Source organism: Polistes fuscatus, unplaced genomic scaffold (genome assembly GCF_010416935.1).
Source record: "Polistes fuscatus isolate 324 unplaced genomic scaffold, CU_Pfus_HIC Scaffold17, whole genome shotgun sequence".
In the NCBI taxonomy this organism is placed as follows: domain Eukaryota; kingdom Metazoa; phylum Arthropoda; class Insecta; order Hymenoptera; family Vespidae; genus Polistes; species Polistes fuscatus.
In genome coordinates this window covers 379,135-404,957 of record NW_025113075.1, presented here as the reverse complement: position 1 = coordinate 404,957, position 25,823 = coordinate 379,135, and the positions used below count along the sequence as shown (strand labels likewise).

Below are 25,823 nucleotides of genomic sequence, written 5' to 3'. Positions count from 1 at the left end.
AAACGAAACTTTAACATGCGACGATCAACACTGACTTTACTTTCCGATTCTTTTATATTTTATTTTTACGATGCAACACACGAGTACCTCATTGCCTACGCGCTCGATTGCAATGATGTTCTGAAACAGAAAAAGAAAAAGAACAATTAATGTCATCGTCGTAATAAAAAACCATTGAAGTTATTATAGAAATTTTTGATAGAAAAATATACTTACTTTTAGTCTTCATTGATGACTGCAGGATGGGTATCCTACCCTTAGGATGACGATGAATAAAATAAAATTAAATAAAACTCTGAAAAGCTGAAACATACTAAAAAGATTATAGAACAATATATCCTGTGAATCATTCCTGAAGGCATTGCACACTTTTAAAGATATTTTATCATAAAGAATCAATATAAATTCAAGCAATATTAATTGCCTTTATCTCACTACTTGTATAAAATTACATATAAAGTATTTAATATCAGTAAAAATTGTTAATAAAAATCGATAACGTTATATATATATAATAGTTTAATACGTCACGTCGTTAGATCTTATTGTTAGCTCGTTGAAGGAACGATCTGGAATGAACACGTAATCGCGTCCTTCATGTCGAACGTTCGGCTGTCTTCGTTTTGTTTTCGGCTGTCTTCGTTTCTTCTGTTCTCACTTCGAGAAATTCCTGGAATATACGTACACATTCGTTATTGCCCGTAGATAGAATATTTTGTTTTCTTATTTTCTCTCTCTCTCTCTCTCTCTCTCTCTCTCTCTCTCTCTCACTTTCGTTCTCACTCTTTGTATACATTTCTGTATGGTTTAAAAAAAAGAATAACGCTTACCTCGATGAATATGAAGATAAAAAAGAGTAAACACAATTGTTAGACTGAGTATATGTATTCCTGCTGGACTCTCTCCTAATGCTCGGTACCTAAAAAAGGAAAAAAAAAAGATTACATTAGTATAACATAAAGAAAATCAAATATATGAGTGTATGTGTACGAGCTACCTAACTTATGCATATATGCCTGTATGTGTGTGTGTGTATGTGAATGGAATCGAATTTAATACAAAATACGATCTTTGAATACATAATTATGAAAAATAATTAATTAGAGCATCATTAGAGATGGTAGTAATTATCGATACCATGAAAAAAGCTGGAAATTAGAAGAAATATTGTTAAGTAACATTTGTGAGATTTGGCGGGACGCCGAGATATATCGAAGTTACATTTTCACAGATATCGTTCGAACTTTTCAATATTTCGTTTTGAAAACACTCACGTATGAAAATCTTGTGTGTAGCTATCATTTGATATATAATAGAAAGGTGTAAACTATTTTTTAATTACCTGGATTAAACGGGATAACGCAGTACGTTGGAACATATACAGCTGACAGAAAATGGCGTTTCCTCTACCTTTCCCCTGCGTTTCCCCTTGCGTTGCCACTGCGTTGCCTCTTCTGCGCATCTGCTGCGCGCGGTAGTATGCGCGGTAGTCCACTTTCAAAAAAAGGAGCGAAATCCGTTGACATCTATAGAAAAATATCGAATAGTTAAAAATAGGATGTAGGAACATAAAAATTGTCGAAATATATACTTTATTAATCCAAACAATCAAAATTAATCATTATAAGTCGATATCGATAGCGTTCGAGTCGATAGAAATGATATCGTAAAACAAGATATATATATGATTGCGTAGAAAAATGCATACCAATGTACATGGAATTTTTTTCTACACAAATATTCTTTATCCTCGACATTATCGTAATCTTTAGATTATATCTTTTGGAAGTCATTTGCTAGAAGAATCTATTAGTATATAGAAACATTATTTACGTTAGAAAATATATTTTAATTACCTGAGATTAACGGGACGACGTAGCATCCGTCCGATCTCCAGCACCGACGCCGCGAAAAGAAAGAGGAATTATTAGCAAAGAGCCCTGATTGGCTGATAATTATTGCAGAATATAAGTGACTAATCAGAAATTCCCAATTACCATATAGAAACGTATTTCACGCACACAAGGATACATCATAGGATTGTATATTAGTAAAGTATCAAGTTATCCTTGTTAATATTTAAAAAATAACGTGTAAAATAAAAACAATATACACTAAAAACTTTATCACATTGCACAGAAAAACACAATCGTATAGATAAGAAACCACGTTATAAAAATCTTTAAAACAAATGACATAAAGCACTATAGCCATCCTTAAAGAATTAAAATAAATTGAAACAAAACAATTGAAATCTCTCATGCCAACTATGAAAGTATAAATTCCCATATTCTGTATCGATATGGAAAAATTCTTGTTATTTTAATTCTTTAAGGATGGTTACAGTGCTTTATGTCATTTGTTTTAAAGATTTCTATAACGTGGTTTCTTTTCTATACAATTGTGTTTTTCTGTGCGGTTTTTAGTGTATAACCTCTTCATTTTATTCTTTATTTTTTAAATATTATAAAGGAACGTGTACACCTAATAGGAAAATAAAATTATTTTTGATTTATTAAATAAATAAATTTTGTGTGTTTTTCTGTACAGTGCGATAAAGTTTTTAGTGTATATTGTTTTTATTTTACACGTTATTTTTTAAATATTAACAAGGATAAATTGATACTTTACTAATACAATCCTATGATTTTCAGATTTGCAAGTATTTGAAGATTTGGAATTACACAGCATCTATTAGACTTTCTTATTGTTTTGTGTATCAAGTACATACATAAAAGAAGAACTTGGAAGATTTTAAAATGAATCCAGGCAATATTTTTTTGTATTTAAACGAGCAAACACCTCAGCTATCTTTTATCATAAAGGTAAACTTCACATTTTCCATTAGTATATTGTTTATTCATTATTTTAATATATTGGTTGTATAATTGTTTAGAGAAATGTACTTTCTCTTTTCATTTACATATACGTTAATAAATGCGAGAAAAAGTAATTTAATTTTTACATGTTACTCTATTAATTAGTATTCATTCAATATTTACAATTGCTTAGTTGTAATTTATATATAAAAATTATATCTTTATAGTGTAGTTTTATTTAAACAATTACATAAAAATTGCATAGACACTAGCATCGATTAATTAACAATTATTTCAATGCACTAATGCACTCTCTTTATATTGCAGCTAAATTTTACCCTCGAAGTCCTCAGTGCGCAGGAGCATTAAAATAATTACATGAAATAGATAAAAATACGAAAATCATAACGTTTTATTCTTAAATTTTCTTAATTAGATTTATTATTCTTTTTATACACTTGCTCAACGTTCGGAAGGTCCTGTAAACAACTTTCACCAAAAGAATTTTAACAGAGGATAATGACTCAGTCTAACGACGAATTTCGAGGAGGAGGGATCACAGAACAAATACTCCGAGCTTTTAGACAACAATAGACACTTGCATCGATTAATTAACAATTATTTCAATGCACTAATGCACTCTCTTTATATTGCAGCTAAATTTTACCCTCGAAGTCCTCAGTGCGCAGGATCATTAAAATAATTACATGAAATAGATAAAAATACGAAAATCATAACGTTATAATCTTAAATTTATCGATTAGATGGATTATTCACTTTATACACATGCGCAACGTTTGCAAAGTCATATAAACAACATCTAATAAAAGTACTTTCATAGAGGACAACGTCTCATTTCAACGGTGGATTTCGAAGGGGACGGTACATAGATCATATATTCCGATCTTTTAGACAACAATAGACATTCCTATCGATTATTTAACAATTATTTTAATATTCTAATGCAATCTCTTTATATTGCAGCTAAATTTTACCCTCGAAGTCCTCAGTGCGCAGGATCATTAAAATAATTACATGAAATAGATAAAAATACGAAAATCATAACGTTTTATTCTTAAATTTTCTTAATTAGATTTATTATTCTTTTTATACACTTGCTCAACGTTCGGAAGGTCCTGTAAACAACTTTCACCAAAAGAACTTTAACAGAGGATAATGACTCAGTCTAACGACGAATTTCGAGGAGGAGGGATCACAGAACATATACTCCGATCTTTTAAACAACAATAGACACTTCTATCGATTAATTAACAATTATTTTAATATTTTAATGCACTCTCTTTATGTTTCAGATTTTTTAACTACATATCTACTGGTTTAAACATTACATACATATTAACGTACTTTCAATAGAAATAATTTTAATATATTTTTATTTTATGTTTCTTTAGATGACTTTTTTAAACTTAATTTCGTTACTGAGCCAATACATAAATATAAAATATACCGATTACTTATATTGTTTTTTAATCAATTTTTGGGTCTTCGGAAGCGGTTACCTCCTCGTGGTTAGACCCGGGCAATGGTATTTTACTTTCAGTATAATGTTTAACATATTTTATATGTTATACATTCCATTGCAAGTAAAATCCAGCTAAAGACCGCTTACCATATACATTGTAATGATAATTAGTTTCTTTCATTTTCCTAATTAATATCATATTACAATTCATTACATTGTTTTCCCTTTAATACTACCTTTATATTATATCCCACATTAAAATACTCGATTTATTTTCTAGGAACACTAATCTTGTGCATTCTTTCAGACGTTTTTGACGTGCAGTGCGGTCGGTAAAGCACGTCTCGGTCGCGTTCGCGATAAAAAACTTCTTTATAGTTTTTTATTTTCGTTACCATCCACCCACCATCATCCTAAGGGTAGGAGACCCATCGGGCATTCATCACTGAAGATTAAAAGTAAGTATAATTTTTCTATGAAACATTTTCTATGATAAATTTTCAATAGTTTTCGATTACGACGAAGATATTAATCGTTCTTTTTCATTTTCTGTTTCAGAACATCATTGCAATCGAGCGCGTAGGCAATGAGGTACTCGAGTGTTTGCATCGTTAAACAAAAATCGGAAATTTTTCGGGTAAAGAAACTCCGAAAGTTTCTTTTATTCGGTTTATACGTGTGCCATCGTCATCCTAAGGGTAGGAGACCCATTGGGCATTCATCACTGAAGATAAAAGGTAAATTAATTTTTGTATTAAATATATTTTATTAATAATTACTTATAATTTTTAAACTATAACAATGATTCTAATCGTTTTGTTCTTTTCTCTCTTTTCAGAAGGCTAAGTGTTAGTGTTAGTGTTTGAACTGCGTGCAATGCAGTTGTAAAATTAGAATCAGTGTCGTGGTCGCGATAAGAAACACGTAAGTTTCTGATTTTCGTTGGAACCGTCTACGGCATCGTCATCTTAAGGGTAGGAGACCCATCGGGCATTCATCAATCAAGATAGAAGGTAAATTCATTTTTCTATTAAACATTTTTTTATTAATTACTTGTAATTTTTAAATGGTAACAATGATACTAATAATTTTATTTTCTCTCTTTTCAGAAAGGTAAGCAAGTGTTGGTGTTTGAGTTTTGAACTGCGCGCAATGCAGTTGAAAAAAATTAGAGTCAGTGTTTGTGCGAATAATTAAAAAATACAATTTTTATCGCGAAGTAGAGTCAGTGTTTGTGCGAATAATTAAAAAATACAATTTTTATCGCGAAGTAGAGTCAGTGCATTCGGTCATCGTCACCCTAAGGGTAGGAGGCCCATCGTGCATTCATCAATGAAGATTAGAAGTAAGTATAATTTTCTATGAAACATTTTCTATGATAAATTTTTAATAGTTTTTGATTACGACGACGGTATTAATCGTTCTTTTTAATTTTCTGTTTCAGATCATCATTGCAATTCGTGCGCGAAGCAATGTACCGGGAGTGTTTGATCGTTTTAATATAATTAAAATCACGGATTAGAAGCACGTTCGCTCGTTAATAATAAATTCGGTCGCGTTTCGCGTTCGTGTTCGCGTTCGCGTTCGCGTTCGCGTTATTTTTGAGATTTATATATTAAATTAACTGCGAGCAATGCAGTTAATTGCATTAGAGTTTGTTCGTATAAAAATATAGTTTTTTAATTTTAAAACAGTCGTACAGACTGTTCGCGAAGTAGAGTCAGTGAAGTGCATCAGTGAAGTGACCGCCTATCGGGAGTGAAATTTTTGTGTTTGCATTGACTGCGTGCAATGCAGTCTTTGAATTAGATTGTAGAATCAGTGTTTGTACGAATAATTAAAGTAAAATTTTAATCGCGAAGTAGAGTCAGTGACCGGGCGTAAATTAAATTAAAATCGTATCGCGTATGTAGATTCAGTGTTGTTCGCCGTTTAAGAAAAATTTCGGTTTCGCGATAAGAAACTTTTTTATAGTTTCTTATATTCGTTTACCGCGATATTAGAGTCACGGGAGTGCGGGGAAAAGTGCATCGAGGAATTCTCCCATGGATCTGGTGGACGAGGGATGCAGCTGGACCATTTGCTACGAAGTAGGAGTGTTTTGGAGCCACCGCAGAACTTCTAATGCTAATTGTTCATATTGCATACATGCGTCATTTTATTTTAAAATGCCACATATATGTAATATAACATTTAGCAGGTCGTGAGTAAAAATTTAAAGTCCCTCCGGTGCTCAATCATGCCGAGGATGAAAGGTCCCAATCGGCACGAGTTACTGGTTGTAATTATTCCAAAAAATTATTGACGAGCACATGAGTTATTCCAAAAAAGGATTAGTCCTTTTTTGAAATTGCTCATGAAAACTGTATATTTTATTGTATGTTATATTATTAGATCAGGATAGGTCTTCTTGTCTCATCGGTTAAATTCATTTAATTAACAGTGCAATTAATTAATGCACTTTTCTTTTTTATTACGTGTTTCGTTCGCGTTTAGTAGTGGTGAAATCGAGTATTAATTTACTCGATTTCGTCCAAAAAGCATGTAATAAATGTCTTACATGCATTGCTTCGTACTTAGTTTATTTAATCGCGATTTTATTTTTCGATATAATAAAAATATGAGCAAGAAGACAAACCCATTCGCGACGGATAGACTCTGGCAATTAAGTGGTGGCTCAAAGCCCAGTTCTTTAATTAGAACAGCCATTAATCAAAGGAGTCGTCCGAGATTTTTTTTTTTTTTAAATTCTTAAAATCTTTTTGAAAGTCATTATAAATGACTTGTAGAGTCATAGCCCGCTTAGATTATTTGAGAACATTTTATTATATTAATCAATTTTAGTTTAGGCTTTTCAGCATCTAATTTACTAATCCCCGTTTCTCCCCCCTATACTTTCTGCGTTCTCATCTATACGTGTGCCCAGGTGCTACTCGTATGGGTGAGAAACGGTCAGTATAGGTTTTTAGTTTTAAGTTTTTTCCCCCCATTTGGCGTCTGTCATTGTGCTAGTGATTGCACGGTGTACATTGCACATGTGTGTGCGGTTAGGAATGTGCATTGTACATCGTTTCGCGATACGTAATACCGCGCTTATTATTTTTTAAAGTTATTGAATAAAAATAACTTGTAGAGTCACGCGTACGATACGAAATTTCTTTTTTTTAACAATCGTTTTGCATAGTAGAGTTACCGCATTTATTTGCGGAAACTATGATATACTCGTATATAACTAGTATGCAATATATACTAGTTTATACTTGTATTTTTGCATTAGTCATTATGCAATAATCACTAGCCTTGACAGACGATTACAGCAATTGGTACGTACTCCCATAAATTTAGAAAACGCGTTTGAACTAGGGTGTCGGAGGTGCCCCGGGGCATGCTCTCTAGTTTAGGCTTTTGCACCCTGGTGGTATGTGTGAGAACCGTGGAGTGTGTGGGTGGGTATGCATGTGTATTTTTTTGAGCGAATGTGAAACTTTAATTATAAGTAGGTAGGACCCCGGAATGGCACGTGGCATACTTGCACTTTTCAGTGCGAGTCCCCACCTCCGGGTTTTATACGGAATTGTCACAAAATTCTATCTTTTTATTCTATCTTGCTGACTTGTAAATCTTTTTTGTGACAATTCTGTAATATGTATTATGTATCATGATTCAAAGGGATTTGCAACCATTTAAGAAATTCATTTCTATTTCGATTCTATCTCGAACGAGATAGAGTCGAAATCAAATCCGCAAAACCTTTGATGAATTGATACTTAGTTTTAAGTATTATAACTAGCACTTCGCACTATCGCGATTTAGTCTTTGAAATGTTTCATATAATTTAATATAATATAAAGAATAAATTAAATAAAAATATTGCAAAGAAATGCATTGCATTTTTAGTATTATTTTTATTTCAATTCGATTATATTACTCGATAGTAAAAGTGCGAAGTGTTATTAGGTCATCGATTAGCATAATTAACTGCTCGGACATTCGATTAAATGTGCTCGTGTAATATGTGCACAATCGATGAACTTTTAAGTTCGTTGATTGTCCACGAGCTAGGATAGCTAACGGGAAACGCGAATGCATTTTGTAATAATTAATAAATAGAGTCACCCCCCTAACGAACATCGGAATTATTTGCATAAGATGTATGATGAAAGAAAATAAATGGAATTATTTCATATATATATTGTAATGTGAAATGTATTTCATTTATATTAGTGTAATAAGCAGTTGAGAGTAATTGGGTGAAAATGTCTTGAAGTCGTTTCTAAATTGTACGACCATAATTTGGCATATTATAACGGTTTGGTATTAGAATAGAATCGATACTTTACATAGTTAATAATATTCCTTTCGGCGATGAGATATCTCTCGACCAAAAGGTAATAATTATTTTCATGTAAAAAGCTCAGGATGTTTTACTAATCACATTTTTCTTTTTCAGGGTTGTGTTAGGGTCGGTTAGTTTTTTTTTTATTATAGAATCAGGGACGATTCTAATTCTATATCATTAATCGTTGTAATATGCCAAATTATGCGAATACTTTTTGGAACGATTGACGTTTTTGGTCAAAGATTCTTTTCGTGCTCGCACGTAGGGAATGTCCGACAGTAGGCTTGAAGAAAGAAGAGGCTAAAAGCCGAAGAGGCCCCCACTTAATTGTGGCTCAAGAGGGCAACTACAGACTAATGAGTTATTTTCAAATTCAACAGCATGGTTGAATTTTTTGAAAATAGCTCGTTGGTCATTTGATATTTTTATTGTTTTATTTTTTTGTTTTGCTCGTCAATAATTTATAATGGTTATTAAGAATGGTAATAATTAAAATAGTTTTCTTTTTGTTACAGGTGACCATCGTTGGATTTGCCATGCCACCTACCAAAGACCAAACATAATTTTTCCTTAAAATAAATCGAGTATTAAGAAAATTTGATTTTATAAATGATATTTCATTAAAAGATAGAAATATTTAAAATCATGATAGAGTACAATACCATTCCCGAATTCCCGCTCCAATATCATATCATTTTCTAATTTCCTATTACACACAATTTCCCCACTTTTCATTCTTCATTTCATTCGTAGAAACTAATTATCATACAATGTTTTTTAATGTCTCTTTTATCGTTTTAGGTATTAAGATTTATTCAATTATTATATTATATATTTAATTAATTTTCGTTTTATTTTGTTTCAGGATGTGATTAATTCCAATGCATTTGTAAGTATTGGATTTTGATCTAGAAAAGGAATATGCTTTCGATGCATTCATTGGTTCTTCGCAAATCTAAACTAATCTTTCTGTTTTCTTTTTCAGGTTCGTTTCCAGTATTTTTTTTAATGGGTAGCGGGTAGATTCTTTCTTTCCGAAGAAAGGTCTACTTCAGGGATGCGACCCTGCCCACGCGAGCCTTGATTCTATCTTACTCCCAAGGATAGAATCATGTCCTTACCTAAAATTCCACCCACACCAAACGATCCTATTTTCAATGTTTTGTTGGCAGGTTGAATTATGTAGATAATTCAACACTTCGTCCAAGAGAAGGGAGAAACGAAGAAGGACTGAGAGGGGGAGACTCAAAAGAGGGACCGAGTTATATTAAATGGTAATACGACATAATTATTTTTACAGGTAATATGAAACACCACCAAATTATATACACTTATTTTATTATTATTTATTTAGGTGGAGAACCATAGGAGGACCAGAGGAGGACCAGAGGATTAGAGGACCAGACGAGGACTTAGTTATAGTAACAGATGATATAAGAAAATTATTATTTTAATAATTAAATGTATAATTAAATGTTTAATTTTAATTTATTTTTTTTTCCTTTGCATCGCACGCGTGGGATAATTATTTTTTATGTATCTTTAATGTATTTTAATTTATTTTATTTGTTCACAGGTTCGATTCTATTCATGTTTCACTCCTCTTTTATCATTTTGTTATTTGGTTTTCTACTTTTTTCTTCATTCTTGATAATAATTCTAAGGATTTTCCGAATATAACTCTTAGGATGGGGCCTAAGAGTGGGGCTCATTAAAAAACGTTCTCGGGCCTTTTATTTTCTATGGCTTTCGACTTAGGTCGTCGGATGGGGACATCTTCAGGATGCACATCCCGGGTCTTCAGAAGCGGTTACCTCCTCGTGGTTAGACCTGGGCAATGGTATTTTACTTTCAGTATAATGTTTAACATATTTTATATGTTAAACATTCCATTGCAAGTAAAATCTAGCCAAAGACCGCTTACCATATACATTATAATTGTAATTAGTTTCTTTTGAATCCCTAATTAATATCATATCCTTATTCCTTTTTCTCCTTTGTTCCTTTTATCCATTTAATATACAGAAACTAATTACTTTATAATGTTTTTTAATAACTTTTATATTTTTATAGGTACCACATGAAACAATCAGGATTTATTTCAATTTAATTTTTATTCTATAATTTTGGTTTTAGAATAGAATTAACTTAGTAATGGATGTACAAGGAGCGGTTTTAAGATGACTTTTATATATTTACTTGTAAATATTTAGTATAGTTATCATTTTTTCAATATAATTATGTTCGTATTTTTTGATTGGATAATTTTATTTAATTATATTTGATTATTCTTCAATTATATTCTTGCAGCATACTGTAAGAAGTTTCATGTACAATTCGATTTCTAGAAATATTGTATTTTTATTAAAAATATCCATCGATACGAACTTTTCGAGGCAATCCAATATTATTATTATTATTATTATTATTATTATTATTATTATTATAATTAATACTATTGTTTCATTAATATTATTTACAAGTAAAGACATCGTCATAAATAATCGTAACTTTTTGTTCGTTTCGCAGTAATCGTGTCACGTTAAAATAACGCATAATACATTTTATTTCCATTTGTCCATCGAATAAATAAAATTGTACAATTTATTTTTGAGCGAATACTTGATAGTGTATTTTTCAAATGCAAAAATATGATGCAAGATTCTTCTTTTGGAAAGTGGATTTTCTTGTTATTTTGTTGTTCTTTTTCATTAGATATAATTACTATTGCAAGACTTGGTGGTTGTCATTCTTCGTGGTTGTCACATTTCAATTCCATTACGCCTGTACATAGTGCACTCACCAACTTATAGGCTATTAGCACTGAAAATTGAAAATAATTTTGGAGGTTTTTTATCTTTTTTACTACAATATTTAAGCTTACGTAATAAGTTGGTAGTTATACGTACCAGTGTGGTAGTTCATCAGGATCGAGGCAACTCAAACTCACAGAGTCAAATAATTTTCCATCGCCGCAAGTCAAAAGACGTGGATGACCTTCGACGCAAGTTATCAATCTGCCGCAGTCACCGGGTACTGGGAATCTACCAAGAAATTTTATACGTAAAAAGAAAGTGAATGGACGTGACGAAATAATACGCATAACGTTTTTACGATAGTTGCGTAAGCCTTTTAATTTAAGAATCGAAAGTTTGAATTTTCAATTCCTAAAGAATAAGATTGAAAATAAAAAAGTAGTATAAAACGTGATTCTGTTCATATGAGCCTATATAAGATTATTACAAATTTTGACAAAATGACGAAATTATTAATAAATAATAAAATAAGTGAATATATAGTACCTTGGAAATGGCCAAAATTTAGCTGCCGGACTACGCGCTGGTACTTTGTGAGGACACTTGAAACCAACAATAGCTTCCGGATTGCAATAAGGCAAAAGTTGATCGGGCCAGACACAGGTGTGCGTTTTGGGGTCGAATGCTAATCCAGCGTCGCAATGTTCTTCAAGGGGTTGTCCATGTACGCACTTAATATAAGTAGTGCTACAGGTATCGCTATCTGGATAGAGTCCGAATTGATACTCGCAACCGGGTGAACTCAGAGGTGTCACTGGAATTAAAGGATTATTTTTCATTATTTTCGATGTTAATGCGATTATTATTAGGTTGGACGATAAGTAATGTCACAATTTTTAATATAACTAATATTTTGTAATTTAATTTATTTGATTAATTTTCATTCATTTATACTTACAATCATGTTTGCGGTGTCCACAGTTAACAGCCCAATAATAATTGCAGTGATTATATACAGATCCATGTCCGTCAAAAAGGAGACCATTTTCACAATGTTCCAGCGTTAACGTGCCATTGGTACACAAAAAGAAACTGTTGCAATCCTCCGGATGAGCATACGCGTGAACACCATAAGGATCAGGACATGGTGGAGCACCGAAAAGCGCTGTAGCTTTAACTACAAAATTCGAACGAGTTAATATCATTTTAGTTGCAATGAAATAGAATATATCAAATAAATTTATTCAAAGCTTCTATAAATATCATCTAGGTAAATCATTTTAGTTTTATCGCATGTGTAACATATGTATCTCAAGGATAAAATAGATTGTAATATGTATACTTTCTCATCTTACGATCGAATGTTCTCCTAGATTAAATATACGAATATTATTACTACTATTATTAATAGGAACTTGGAATAATGATTAACACAAAAATTGTTACAAAATTATTGAATAATTTAATTACTTAATTAGAGAAATAATTGGTCAATAAGGAGAATCTGGGTTTTTGATAGTTAAGTAACATTAGTACTTGTTATTGATATCTAAGCAAATCACTGTTTTTATTAAAAATTTATCCAAATGAAGAAAAGAATAATAAAAAATTGTAAATATTATTATATTGCAAATTTCAACGACAAAATGCATCCGATTAAAATGATAATGACAGAAAAAAAAGAAACTATATCAAACCGCAAGATTGCTATTATGTCATAGTATATGCATCGAGAAGTAGCGCCATATGGTAAGAAGAAAAAAGAAAGATGGAAACGACCAATCGAGGACGATTCTTCGAGGATTCGAGAGAAGGAAAGTTATTTTAGCTCGAAGCGTCTAGATGCGCGTGTGCATCATTGATGCGTCAATGCACTCCCGTTCCTTCTTTGATGATATCGACGATCTCGAACTCAAACTTTCTTCAATGCAAAACAGTTGCAACGAGTATATATACATAAAAGAAATAAACTCTTTTTCAAGAGGAAGAAACTCACCGGATAACGATAACGATGACGATGATAAAATAGCCAAGATGGCCAATAGGATGAAACTTTTGAAACGACTCATACTCCGGATTTTGTACGATTTAGGTATGATCCAGTTGTACTATGACTATCAAAGCTTGCTCGACGATAGGCGCTCACTTATTGGCCTCGACAGATCACCAGCTTCTCCCTTCACTTGAATCGTGAAAACCATGTTTCACGACCCCACCTTTACTTTACTACCTGTCTTTTACCGATTTCTTAAGCGTTCGTACGCTTTCGGCGTTCTACCGAGCGGTGCCGAAGAAAGGATCAAGCGTTGACGGCAAGTAAGCTACGTGAACACTCTACGAATACGGAATGGGTTTGTACAGAGTTGCTCTTGCTCTTGTGTATGCAACATTCATATTCAAGATTTATAGAGTAGCCTTAGTTGAAGTTAGGGAACGGAACAAATGCTGTTGTTACTTCTACAATATGGTTGATCGGTATTACAAAATATTCAAAGAATATTCAAAAGAAAAACATCCTATTCGATGAATAATTATAAATCGTCAAAGAATTATTCGATATTCAAAAGACCCGTTAATTATTCGTCGACTCGGCAAACATTCCGAACGTCAAAGTATGACTCATTGCCATTTTTGATCATCATCGATGCATCGAAAATCCTTATTTTTTTATATTATTATTATTATCCGTCTACCGATTCTGCATACGAATGATGAAGTTAGCATAATCCTCGTAATATTCGCATAACGTAACTAACGACTCGGTGGTAATCACGCATGCGGACCCGGTATATCCGCGTACATGCTGTGTACTACGTTCATAGGTTCTGTCTTTTTCTCTTCTCCCCCAGACCTTTAACGGTCTTACATAAGACTCCATGGTGGTTCGAAGACCGCCGAACGAAGTCTCGTCGATGTGAATGGTGAAAGCCAAAGACAACTTACTCGATTTCGTTGGCTTACATATTGTTGCTCTGTTGCAATTCAAAGATTTTCTTCAAACTTGTCATATTTTTCGTCTACAAACATTTTTATGATCTAATCCTTATATCCATTTTTTGATGGTACCTTGAAATTATTATTACCTATCAATTAATATCATTTGCTTTTAATATTTATTTCAAATAATATGACAAATGTGTTCACGAATAATAAATCAATCAAATAATCATTTGTAACCCTTCATTAAATACATAAGATCATTTTCAAACCAATTAACGTTATAAACTATTGAAATTAGTATAAAAAAATATGCAAAAATGTTTACTCGAAATAAATAAAAAGGCAAATAATATCAACTCGTTGGAAATAAATCATTTGAAAATAAGCAGACATCGAACTAAAAGAGCAATCATACTTTCACTCTTTTTCTAACCGCTTGAATGTCTAAAGAAATGTTAATAATTTGCCGGTAAAATATCGAAGGTGCTGTGCGCATCGCTTATTATTACGTAAAGAGAAAGGTTGCAATTCTATCGAATAAAAGAGAAGAGAAGAGAAAAGAAAAGAAAAGAAAAGAAAAGAAAGGAAGAGAAGAAAAGAGATGAGAAATTAGCCGAGCGCATGGAACATTTTTTTATCGTTGATCTATGTAATTTTCTAACAGACACGTTCATTACCTATGTGCATCCTAGACGAGTCATTTGTTTGCTATTCCATTTGACATTCGGCGAGAGTTAATCTCCATGATGATAATGATGATGATTGAAGATACGTAATGTTTCTATCGAACGAGATACGCATATTAAATGATAAAAAGTATAATGATTTATACTAGGTACGATCTAATCAAATGAGAAAGGTCACCGCTTATTTTTTGTCTTTCCTCTCAAGGTAAATGAAAATCATCTAATATAAGATATCGCAGAGAGCCATTCATATTACATTAAAGTATATTTATTATAATTATTATTTAATATTATAATCTACAAGTAAAAAGGTTAAGTGCTATACACGTGGTATCGTGATTAATAAATTGGCACCTTTACTTCTGCCTGACTTAGTTCTTGCGCTTGAAATAATCCTCGCTGTAAAAAACAAGAATATTATCATGCGAATTCTGTTTGATTTTACTATTCTATGTTATTTATAAAAATGAATAAAAATTGTAATTACCATCCAGGGACGTTTTCAGGGTCAGTACACCTGAAAGTTTCCTCGTTGTAAACGGTGCCACTGTCGCATTGTCCTTTTTGAGGTACAACCCCATTTTTACATATATAAAATTTGGCACAGTCTTCTGGATGAGGATAAGTTGGATGTGGTAAAACCCGGCCTGAAGGACCAGCCACGTCACCGTCAGGACAAACAAATCCATCGTCAAGGACGTCACGTTTAACATTTTCGCATAATCTGCTTGCATCCGCCGGCCAAACGCAACTCGACATTTTCGCTTCGTAAATTAGACCAGGTGGACATGGCATTATCTGTGGTATACCATCGATGCAATTAACGAACCTGTCGCACGCTGTTGGATCCTCGTGTTTGAAATATCCGTTTGCTCTTGGACATCCTTTACTTGGTTGCGGTTCCTCTGTTCGAGTATACGCGTGTACAAATAAGCATATACATGTTTCAATATTCGTTCATTTGTAAAATACTTATAATCATTTATTTTCATTGTAATTGACTTTAATTTCAGTTCTAGTATCATATGTTATATTTGGCGTAGATTTAATTATTGATAATGTAAGTAATTGCGATATGAATTGCTTTAATTTTATTTGTAGTATTTTAAAGTATAACTTTGATTTTAATAGTGTATATTTTTAGATCTGGATAACTGCTCCAGTGGCGCAATTGGTTAGCGCACGGTACTTATAAGACAGTGTTTGTGAGCAATGCCGGGGTTGTGAGTTCGAGCCTCACCTGGAGCAAAATATATTTATTAACAACCGCTTCGGTTGTATTTTTTTTTTTATTTTTTTAATTCTCATTTTACTTTAATAATCGTGTGTTTGCTAAAAAATAATTTAACTTATTTTTTAAGTAATAACATTTAATAAAATTTATCTGTTATTTATTTTCTTTTCATATATTTTCTATATTTTATTTCTATGTTTTATTTCTCTTTAATTGAATTCAACTTCGATGCGAGTATTGAGGCATAATTTAATATTTAATTTTCGTTATAAACTATTCAAAGATATAAATTATCCGAATGAACTTTTAATAAAAAGAAGAAGAAGAAGACAGAAAAGAAATAAAAAAAGGTGAATAAACTTACGCAAAAGTGTTCTGTCGCCGCAAGGAACGTTAGCCGGTATGTCGCAAAATTCCTTTTTTGGATTATCGTCCCTGAATACAAGGCCATCTTTGCAAAGCTTTTCCTCCGGTTTCCCATCTACGCAAGCATAATAAAGATCGCACTGTTCTAAATCAGGAAAGAAACCCTTTGGTTCGGGACAACGGAATTGTGCATCGATCGTGGCCAATGTTAATAAGAAAACTATTAAAACAAATGACGCGCGATTAAGGATTAGTTTATACGACATGATCATCCCAATAGTTAGTATTTTTCTATAGTAAACGTTTCTAGATCACTCTATTTGATCTCGCGTGCACTCTCTTCCTCTTTCTCGTATAAAACACAAAAGTTTTCACTGCAAATTACGGAGCAACGTGTGGATCTAGTCTGACTGCAGATCGAAAACAACTGATCCTGATTGGCACGGGCCACCATTCTCCACCATTGGTTTCTTACCTTGCATTTCACGATCCTCCCCACCCTCTTTCGCCGAAACTCTTCTATCTCTCTTTCTTTCTTTCTTTCTTTCTTCCTTCATCTTATTCGCATAGTTCTCTTTCGCATATACACGCACGTGCACATACTACCCTACCCTTTCTCCCTGCTCGCAAGAAGTACCAGTAACATATTACTGATCGAACTGTTAAACGCGTTATGATATCTCTACCATTTTCTTTTCCTCATCTTATTTTTTATTATTTCCTAACTTTTTTCAAATCATTTTTCTATCTATATTCTTTTTTGCACTCCTCTTTTCTTCCGGGTTGTTAATACGCGTAATTATCGATACGCATTTATTGCACATTTCACGTACTCGGTGTCTAGGATTTTCTGACATTTTCTATCTATCGTATTTTTGTTTTCTTTAACTGTTTAGCATTCTTCGTATATCGTCTTTACAATCTCTTTGACATTTCTTAAAGGTTTTTGTAAATTGTTTTACACTTAAGAATTCGCATTCTTGAGGATCTTTCAACCGTAAACCGGTCGGATAAATCTAGTCGTTTGAATTAGACGGTGGGATTCACTTTTAACCGCGGAACAGATGCGATCTCTCAGGTATAAAACCGCATACTTTTAGGAGGAATGAAATATTTTACACGGGTTTGTCCCATCGAACTTTATAATAAGGAAAACATAACGTCTGGCTCTGATCGAGAGAAAGTGTACCAATGTATCCATATGGTATGGACATATGTGCGTTTGCATAAGAGAAATCGTTAATTCAACAAATTCTTCCTATCCTATTGTTGTCGATTAAGTCGAGGAAATTTGTATTCCTTTTTATATTGTTCATTTGTATCCAAATTTAGTGACAATAATTGATATGTATAATAAATCTTTCACGAGAAATGATGCGTTTGCACAAATTTAATCGGCATAAGAAAGATTCGTTGTTTTAATCTGAATATTATTGTAAAAATCCAAAAATTGAAACGAATTTTGTTTCGACAGATTTGACATTAGTGATCAGCTACAACATTTGCATTTTTATCAGCGAAATCGTTATCGAAGAGAACTAACTAACACAGTTTGTAGTTTGTTTGATTGACTAAAAAAAATGTGATAAAAAGAAATGAATAGCAATCATCTATAGATTTAAGATTAAAATATCTGGTGGAACGAAAGAAGAAGAAGAAAGCGTCGAACTCGGTGGGCCGAGTTATGGAAAAATAGAAAATAACCAAAGGAGAGAAAGTTTTCGACGTCGAGTTGACTGACTGCATCGTAGAAAACGAGTGTTCAAGGCCTTTCGAATTCGTTCGAAATCGAGATTTCAATAGCGAGTTAACTGTCGCGAATCACGTACTTACATATACTTATCTAGACAAAGTTGTAGCTAATCGGGTATCTAACTTTCTAAAGATTACACGAGATAATGTATGTTAATAGATGAAGAATGTAGGAACAGCATTTATTAAAACGTTGAAAAGTCATCGGGTCGTGTAATCTGAGATTACGAAAGTCATATATTAAGTAAGAAAGAAAATTCAATAAACATTTTTCTTCCTTTTTCCTTTCTATGGTAAAAATTAATATTTATTTGGAAACAAATAAAACGCCTAGATTATCTCACGTGTTATAATTATTATTACAAACTAATTCGCAATTAAAAATTAAAAAGACAATACGGGCGTCCCGATGCGGGACATACAAGCTTCAAATAATCCCTCATGGCTTTTTGTCGTCATCCTTGTACCAGTCCTCGCTGTAAAATCAAAATCAAAATCAAATAAATCAAATCAAATCAAAATGAAATAAAAATTTTGATTTGTACGTACCATCCAGGAACGTTTTCAGGTGCATCACACCTTTGCTGTTCTTCGTTATAAACAGTTCCATCGCTGCAACCTTGTTCACGCGGTGTTACACCATTCAGGCATACGTAAAACTTTTGACAATCGTCAGGGTGTGCAAATTTCGGATGATCGATTGCCATACCTCTGCTGTCCAATTGATTCTCTTTCGGACACTCGAAACCGTCTTTCAATTTTTTATCCACAACTCCGCATCCCTAGGAAAAAAACAACACCAAATTAACATTTACCTATATGAATATTTATTATTATATCGAAACTTTCGTAACGACGCGCGTTTATATGAATATATTTTGGACAAAAATCTGTCCCCACTGATTTATTACTTTATCAGAAAAATATAGACAAGTTTTTCTTACCTCACGGCCAGCGCTGTCAGGCCAAACACAGGTTCCACTGTACTCGTCGAAATGTAAACCAGTTGTGCAAGTGATCTCAATGGCTTCCCCATCGATGCAGTTGAAAAATACATTGCAAACGGAAGAATCTGGATGCGCGAAGAAACCATTTCTTCTCGGACATTTTTTAGTTGGCTGTGGTGGTTCTGTCGATAAATATTTCATCAAAAAATGATCTAACGTAAGAATTCATTGCTTAACTTATTAGCAGCTGACACTGTATCCTGTATGTCAAGGACATTGTGCCACGGAAGCCAAAGACACGTTTAACTCCTTTCCACTCGCGAAAGTTCGAGTTTCGTGCGCGGCTTTGCATAAGATTTCTTCTCAATGTCGGCTTACAGAAGTGAAATTCGTTTTCATTTGATTTTTTCTTATTTTCATTGCGCGAAGGGTATTTGATTTTGGTGACACTTTTGAGAATGTACTTTTTAGTTATTATAATTATTATTATTATTTTGTAGTTAGTGCAATAAGGTAAAGAAGAACTTACGCAACTCAAGACGATCACCGCAATCTACGTTGAAAACATGATCGCACTTGTTGACTTTGCGGTTTAAGGGATCGAAAACGAGCCCATCGGGACATAATTTTTCTGTTGCAATCCCATCGACGCAATCGTAGTATTTGTCGCATTGCTTCGAGTCCTCGTATTGGCCATCTTTGTTTGGACAATTGTACGCACCATCTGGAAATTGATTAAATAATCTTTAGGGTACTTGATACAATATTTAACATTGAAATATGCAAATGATCAATTTACTATTACTACCTAGTAATACTACTGGTCATCGAGTATAAAATGTCCAATTTCATGAAATTCATTTTTCTCGGGAAGAAGGGAAATGAATTTGAAACGTGTAACATTAAGGATTATTCTAGAAGAGTATTTGCGAAAGCGAGAGTAAGTTCGTTGAGACTGGTATCAAAAGTGGTTTGGCGAACAGTTACATTCAATCTCGACGAGGTTGACGAACCCGTTCCTATCTCCTTGGCAATACGCAGTTATTAATTCTCCCCCGGTATATACCGATAATATTTATTATATTTTTGTTTTGTTATGTAATTGTAAGGTGTACTCGCTTATAAGGACGATAACCATGGCATATACTTATGCAATCTTTGAACCGAGAAATATCTGACATTTACACTTTAGAAAGTTTAGTTTAGACTGTGTGTGTGTGTCTCCAGTACTTCCACGCATTAAACTATACGCCTTTTCTCGATACGCCTCTATATTCCATATCAATTTCTTATTCTTTTCCTTTTTCTAAATCCTAATAATAGCGGTACTATGCATCGGAAACAATACTCGTTCGTGTTGCATTAGATTCATTCGACATTTCAGGAATCTAGTAACATGTTTTTTAAGTTTAACATTTGACAATGAAATGTTCACACTTTGTCACTGTCATGTGAAATTGTACCTAGCGTTGAAATAAATGTAGATAAAAAGATCAAAGATAGGAACTATTGAATAAAAGTATAAGTTGTCAATAATTCTTCAGTTGACTTATTGTCGAATAACGAAATGCAAGTTAGCCATATGTTTAATTTGATTAATCGTGCTAGTGTATTGAAAGGTGAAATTTAGTATAAAAGATAGAAATACTTACGAGTAACAGCAACGACAGCCAGGATCGTCACAAGAAATTCTCGAATCATATTTTCGGTTGGTTATTTTTGTAAGATTCGTGGGTGAAAATGTGCTTTCAATTAAGAATGAAATAATATAATTGTTGAAACAAATTGATCTCTGCGACAAGTATTTTGATACGGTGTTAAGAATGGCGCCTCTCTTTCGCGATGTACTGCAGCTCTTCGGTTACACGACGAGGGGGTATACCCTGTCAATCCCCACTATCTACACGTTGTTTCTTCCCCACTTTCGTTTGATTTTCTTTCGCTGGATAACCGTCGAGAATTAAGATTAATCGGATATCGTATGCTTTTACCATTCCCTTCCCTTTTCTTCTTCTTTCCACGCACGCGCGACTTTACTCTCACTTTGGTCGTTTCCCTCCCGTCGAACCCTCTCCCAAAATCCAAAATTCTCTATAGTACCGAAATAAAATCGAATATAGTATTTTTTGAAATAAATTATGCGACAAATTATACGGTGGGTCGAACAATTCTTAGCCGAGAAACACCTACTTGTTTGTTTTTAAGCGAATACGATTTGCAATCGAAATCGATCATTGAATTTGTTAAATAATCCCCTTTTATATAAATTGAAACGACATTTATGATATCCGTGTCATTTGATTTTGCAAATTTTTATCCGACAAAATGTGAAGAACGTTTCTTTTGCTCTCATATTTAAGTCACTTTCACTGCTTATTGGAATTTACACGCGACCGCAATTAGTTATCTACGGAAGTCCAAAATTTTTTTTTTATTCGATAGTACGTTTCATCGTAAAACCTATAATAAGATAAAAATCGCGTAAACGAGTTTACATTTACTTAAAGCAAATAGTACAAAATAATTGCATCGATAAAATTCATGTTAATTTATTTTTTTAATGAAAATAAGTATTGAATGAGGAGATTCGAAGAATTTCTAATCTCTCGGATCTGTCATAACGCGAAGGTTTGTGCTTTTACTACGTTGTTCTACCCGATAATTTCAACACAGTCGGATAGATGTAAGTACTTTCACCGGAGTTCATTCCCACTACCTAATTATTTACCTTTGCTCGAGTAGAATTCTTCAAACGTAACATTGTTCTCCTTTATACACTTTTAAAGTCTTCTACAACATTTATTATTTCTACGTAAACGTACTAAATTGAAGTATCAGATAAAAAGATAGTTGCGAAAATCATTTACATAGTTTATTGGTTTATAATTAATATATTTAACTATTTATAAGCATTATCCATAGATTTCCTCGAACGATTGCTATGATTCCTCTTGTATCGTTTATCAAAATTAATTAGACTAGATTAATGTAATATTATGTAAATTGATCTACATAATTCGCACATCGTTATGAAAGCGTGTGTTTCGCTTGGTTACCGCGTTTTATTTTATCGTAAATTAAATTTTTTATCGTGACTTTTTTACGATTTTAATTAAAAAATATGCGACAGCATTTAATTGTCGTTGGAAATAAAAAATAAATGATGATAATTTAGTATAAAAGTGAATATCACAATAATTTACTAGGAAAAAAGTATTTGATTTATTGTAGATGACAATTTGCAAGTGTAAAAGATCTTAAGAATCTATAAAAGCTTTTTCTTTTTTCTTTTAAGCTGGTCGAGCTCCTTTTCTTCTACTTGGGCCACCAGTTGGTTTTGGTTTTGGTGGAGGATTTTCTAACGCATCTAATTGTTCGTCGGTTAATTGATCCTTGTACCAGTCCTTACTGAAATTCCAACAAAATATTATTCATATCATGTATAACGTTTGTAGATAATAATTGGTCAGCGATATTTTAACACTAAAATTCATTTACAATTGATATCAATTCATTACCATTCGGGAATTTTTCTAGCCCAATCGCATTTTCCAGTTCGTTCGTCAAATGCTTGACCAAGTTTACATCCGCTTCTCCTTGGTATTTCACCATTAACGCATACATAAAAATATTGACAATCTTCGGTGTCAGGGTATCTCGGATGAGTTGCTGCAACCGAATCGTCGACTTTCGGACATGTGAAATTAAATAATTCCCTAGATCCGCAGCCCTTCTTTTGTGCTTCGTCAGGCCAATTACATATTCCAGTTTTCTCGGAAAATACTAATCCGTCGGGACACGTAATCATGTTGAATTTCCCTTCGACGCAGTAATAGAAAGTGTCGCAGATTCTCAAATCCTCGTGTGCGAAATATCCGTGCATGCGTGGACAGTGCGGCGATGGTTGAGGTTTTTCTATAATGCAATCAAAGAAACACGATCGTTAAAAAGGAACGTTCAATCAATAGTATTATACTTATAATTAACACTAGAGTTAAGACGCGCGTATTTTCTATTAAAAATTATCGAAAACGAATTTGATACGAGACGCGTTCAAATATTTTACATTGGAACACTCGAGCGTTAAGAATTTATTTCCACTCTTTCTCTTTTTTTATTTTCCTTTTTTTTTCCTACAGTCTTTGGAAACGAGTTTGGTGTCGACCTTTCTCCGTGTCGTTTGATTCCCTTGTCACGTTCTTCGAACTTAACCTTGAGTATAAGAAAAGAGAAAATAGAATCATCGTCGTTGTCGTTGAGTGCCATTGCATCCCCTTACTTTTCTTCTTCTCAACGATTACAATCAATTCCAACAAACTGAATTGCACGTATTTCAACAAATAATCCCGAAGAAACGATAAATCAAATCCTTTTTACAAGAATATATTCAATGAAAATAATTATAGGATGATAACGTACGTAGTGCTGGTCTCTTGGAACAATCAATTCCAAAAGGTAAATCACATTTTTCGTGTTGCGGACTAAAGTCGTTGAATACGAGACCATCGGGACAAAGCTTCTCCGTAAATTTGCCATCTCTGCAATCATAGTACTTGTCGCATTGTTCAGCGTCGGGAAAGTAACCGTTTGGCTCAGGACATTGATCCGAAAGTTCGTCCTCGTCCTCGTCCTCGTATTTTTCTTGCTCCTCCTTACCAAGTTGTTCCTTTCTTTGAGTTGGCAACGATGCTTTACGACGACTTTGCTCGGCAGCCTCCTGTTTTCTTGTTAAGGCATTTACAGTGCCTGGAAAGAAAGATTATCATTCAACTAGGAGAGAGTTTCAGAGTTTACCTTATCCATATAATTGGATGTAAAATTATTATAGTGTTTTAATCGTCGTCTAGACAGAGATAGATAATTATGTTTATCGACAAGCCTATTATACGATCTCACGAAGCTGCTATTTATGTAAATTAATGCCGAAGAATTCTTGTTCTTTTATCCAAGAGAAAGTATCGATCATTGTTAAAACACCAAGGACGATTACACTGGAAATAACAAATGCAATTATACGCGGATATAAGAATGAGTAAATGAGAAGAAAAATCAGTTTGAGTGGCAGGAGGGTCAACTGGTTCAACCATTTTCAAGGTGATACAACGTCTGCGTCCCTGAAACCAATGCCGCTCGACCTCGCCGCAGTATGGATGAAAGAAAGTGAGAAAGTTATCTACTTTCCTAAATATGTCATATTTAAATGTCAATGGTCTTTTAATCAATTCTACGATGCATCTGTTTTTATCTGTCTAATTATTAGACCCCAGGTGATAATAAAACATTTGATTGTTGTCATCGATTGCCCCATCGATTGCCCCATCGATTGTTCGACAGGACAAACGAAAACGTTACTGAATTGTGTCTCTAGTTAGTATCGCTACTTCGCTATACTTCTATTTCTATTCAATCGGATCGTTCGTGCATGCACATATCACGGGGCTCAGGGAAAGCAGCACACTTTCTATCGGATCGAAACAAAAGGTTCCTTGATTAGAACGCCTAACGTCAAGTCGAGTGAATTAGAATGTAAAAGGAGATAACGTGAACCATTTAGATGCTAAGGATGGAATAGAAACGCATATGGCACATTACGGACATTTACAATAGGGTTTCTCAATCTTTGATTCGTACGCTGATTATTTAGCTATGTTCATGTTTAAATTAAGTTCTTTTCTTTTTTTTTTTCAAATAATTTAAGATGACTCGAGTCTACAAGTTTCCTAAAATTATATTTGGTATGTTGTACAATTACTGCATAATAATAAAATTGGGAGCATCTGACTTATAAAGAAATCTAGCTAAAAGACTGTACTTTGAAAGAATCAGAGAATCAAAACTCCGAAAATCGTGAACGCGAAATTGTGAAATTCACAGAACTTACTTAAGCAAACGAGTAGGCACAGCAAGCACGCCTTCTTCATCTTACTGGAAGGAATGGCGTCAAATGTTTGATTATGGACCGTTTAGTCGATTCGCGAATTCAGTTACGGTCCTTTAAACGCGGAGAAATTGATGACTAGAGACTACTGGGCCGGATCGAAGCGAAACAGGGTCTTTATATGTATCCCCCACTTTACCAGACTATGTGAGGTTACAACACTGCAGGATCGCGTACACGATCTAAGGAGAACCGTTACTCTTCTGCATGCTACCATCTCGCTCGTTTGATTTATTTATAAAAGGTGCATGCATCTTTTGAGTCATTACAAGAAGAAAACCAATTAGTTTCCTTTTTACTTTTTTCCTAAGAGAAGCTTCTATCAAGATTGTGCTAATTTGACAAAAATTCCTAGAGGATTATTGCTTTAAACGTGTCCATGTTTTTGTAGAAAGGATTAAAGGATTACATTGTCCTGGTAAATGTAATTAATGAATGTTTCGAATTCATGCTAATCCGCGAAGAAAATCGATTGGCTTTCATGGATTCATTATTATAATTATTCGTTTTATTATTGAGAAAAGTTAGTAAAATATTTGGTGACCGGTTCGAAATAAAAATAA

The 25,823-nt window shown here is 33.3% G+C and overlaps 4 protein-coding genes and 1 non-coding gene across 5 annotated transcripts; 1 reads left to right on the top strand and 4 right to left on the bottom strand.

The window, feature by feature from the left end:
* Positions 1 to 11,140: 11,140 nt before the first annotated feature.
* Positions 11,141 to 13,562, bottom strand: LOC122515233 (protein obstructor-E). Its single transcript, XM_043632499.1, has 5 exons — positions 13,394 to 13,562; positions 12,356 to 12,574; positions 11,944 to 12,211; positions 11,551 to 11,685; positions 11,141 to 11,464 (listed from the first exon to the last, which is right to left on the bottom strand). The coding sequence occupies exons 1-5, from the start codon at positions 13,464 to 13,466 to the stop codon at positions 11,449 to 11,451; spliced, it is 711 nt and encodes a 236-aa protein (XP_043488434.1). The 5' UTR covers positions 13,467 to 13,562; the 3' UTR covers positions 11,141 to 11,448.
* Positions 13,563 to 15,394: 1,832 nt separating this feature from the next.
* On the bottom strand, positions 15,395 to 16,889 carry LOC122515308 (protein obstructor-E-like). The gene is made up of 3 exons (XM_043632623.1): positions 16,622 to 16,889; positions 15,511 to 15,928; positions 15,395 to 15,422 (listed from the first exon to the last, which is right to left on the bottom strand). Exons 1-3 carry the CDS (start codon positions 16,887 to 16,889, stop codon positions 15,395 to 15,397), a joined length of 714 nt encoding a protein of 237 aa, XP_043488558.1.
* Trnai-uau lies at positions 16,180 to 16,271 on the top strand. Its single transcript is given in 2 exon segments — positions 16,180 to 16,217; positions 16,236 to 16,271. It is a non-coding gene; the product is annotated as a tRNA-Ile (tRNA).
* A 1,821-nt stretch (positions 16,890 to 18,710) lies between the features above and the next one.
* Positions 18,711 to 21,146, bottom strand: LOC122515234 (protein obstructor-E-like). The gene is made up of 5 exons (XM_043632501.1): positions 20,975 to 21,146; positions 19,852 to 20,046; positions 19,320 to 19,504; positions 18,925 to 19,157; positions 18,711 to 18,851 (listed from the first exon to the last, which is right to left on the bottom strand). The coding sequence occupies exons 1-5, from the start codon at positions 21,021 to 21,023 to the stop codon at positions 18,815 to 18,817; spliced, it is 699 nt and encodes a 232-aa protein (XP_043488436.1). The 5' UTR covers positions 21,024 to 21,146; the 3' UTR covers positions 18,711 to 18,814.
* A 1,374-nt stretch (positions 21,147 to 22,520) lies between these two features.
* LOC122515230 (protein obstructor-E-like) lies at positions 22,521 to 25,581 on the bottom strand. The gene is made up of 4 exons (XM_043632496.1): positions 25,204 to 25,581; positions 23,742 to 24,068; positions 22,841 to 23,237; positions 22,521 to 22,730 (listed from the first exon to the last, which is right to left on the bottom strand). The coding sequence occupies exons 1-4, from the start codon at positions 25,241 to 25,243 to the stop codon at positions 22,613 to 22,615; spliced, it is 882 nt and encodes a 293-aa protein (XP_043488431.1). The 5' UTR covers positions 25,244 to 25,581; the 3' UTR covers positions 22,521 to 22,612.
* Positions 25,582 to 25,823: the final 242 nt, after the last annotated feature.

Coding starts and splice junctions, on each gene's coding strand:
- LOC122515233 (XM_043632499.1), bottom strand. CDS start 13,466: ATGAGTCGTTTCAAAAGTTTCATCCTATTGGCCATCTTGGCTATTTTA. Junction 12,575..13,393: donor GTCATCGTTATCGTTATCCG/GTGAGTTTCTTC, acceptor CGAATTTTGTAG/TTAAAGCTACAGCGCTTTTC. Junction 11,686..11,943: donor AAATTTTGGCCATTTCCAAG/GTACTATATATT, acceptor ATTTCTTGGTAG/ATTCCCAGTACCCGGTGACT.
- LOC122515308 (XM_043632623.1), bottom strand. CDS start 16,889: ATGTCGTATAAACTAATCCTTAATCGCGCGTCATTTGTTTTAATAGTT. Junction 15,929..16,621: donor CGGCGACAGAACACTTTTGC/GTAAGTTTATTC, acceptor ATACTCGAACAG/AGGAACCGCAACCAAGTAAA. Junction 15,423..15,510: donor CCTGAAAACGTCCCTGGATG/GTAATTACAATT, acceptor TGTTTTTTACAG/CGAGGATTATTTCAAGCGCA.
- LOC122515230 (XM_043632496.1), bottom strand. CDS start 25,243: ATGAAGAAGGCGTGCTTGCTGTGCCTACTCGTTTGCTTAA. Junction 24,069..25,203: donor GTGCCTACTCGTTTGCTTAA/GTAAGTTCTGTG, acceptor CTTTCTTTCCAG/GCACTGTAAATGCCTTAACA. Junction 23,238..23,741: donor TTCCAAGAGACCAGCACTAC/GTACGTTATCAT, acceptor ATTGCATTATAG/AAAAACCTCAACCATCGCCG.
- LOC122515234 (XM_043632501.1), bottom strand. CDS start 21,023: ATGATTCGAGAATTTCTTGTGACGATCCTGGCTGTCGTTGCTGTTACT. Junction 19,505..19,851: donor CGGTGATCGTCTTGAGTTGC/GTAAGTTCTTCT, acceptor ATTTATCGACAG/AACCACCACAGCCAACTAAA. Junction 18,852..18,924: donor CCTGAAAACGTTCCTGGATG/GTACGTACAAAT, acceptor TTGATTTTACAG/CGAGGACTGGTACAAGGATG.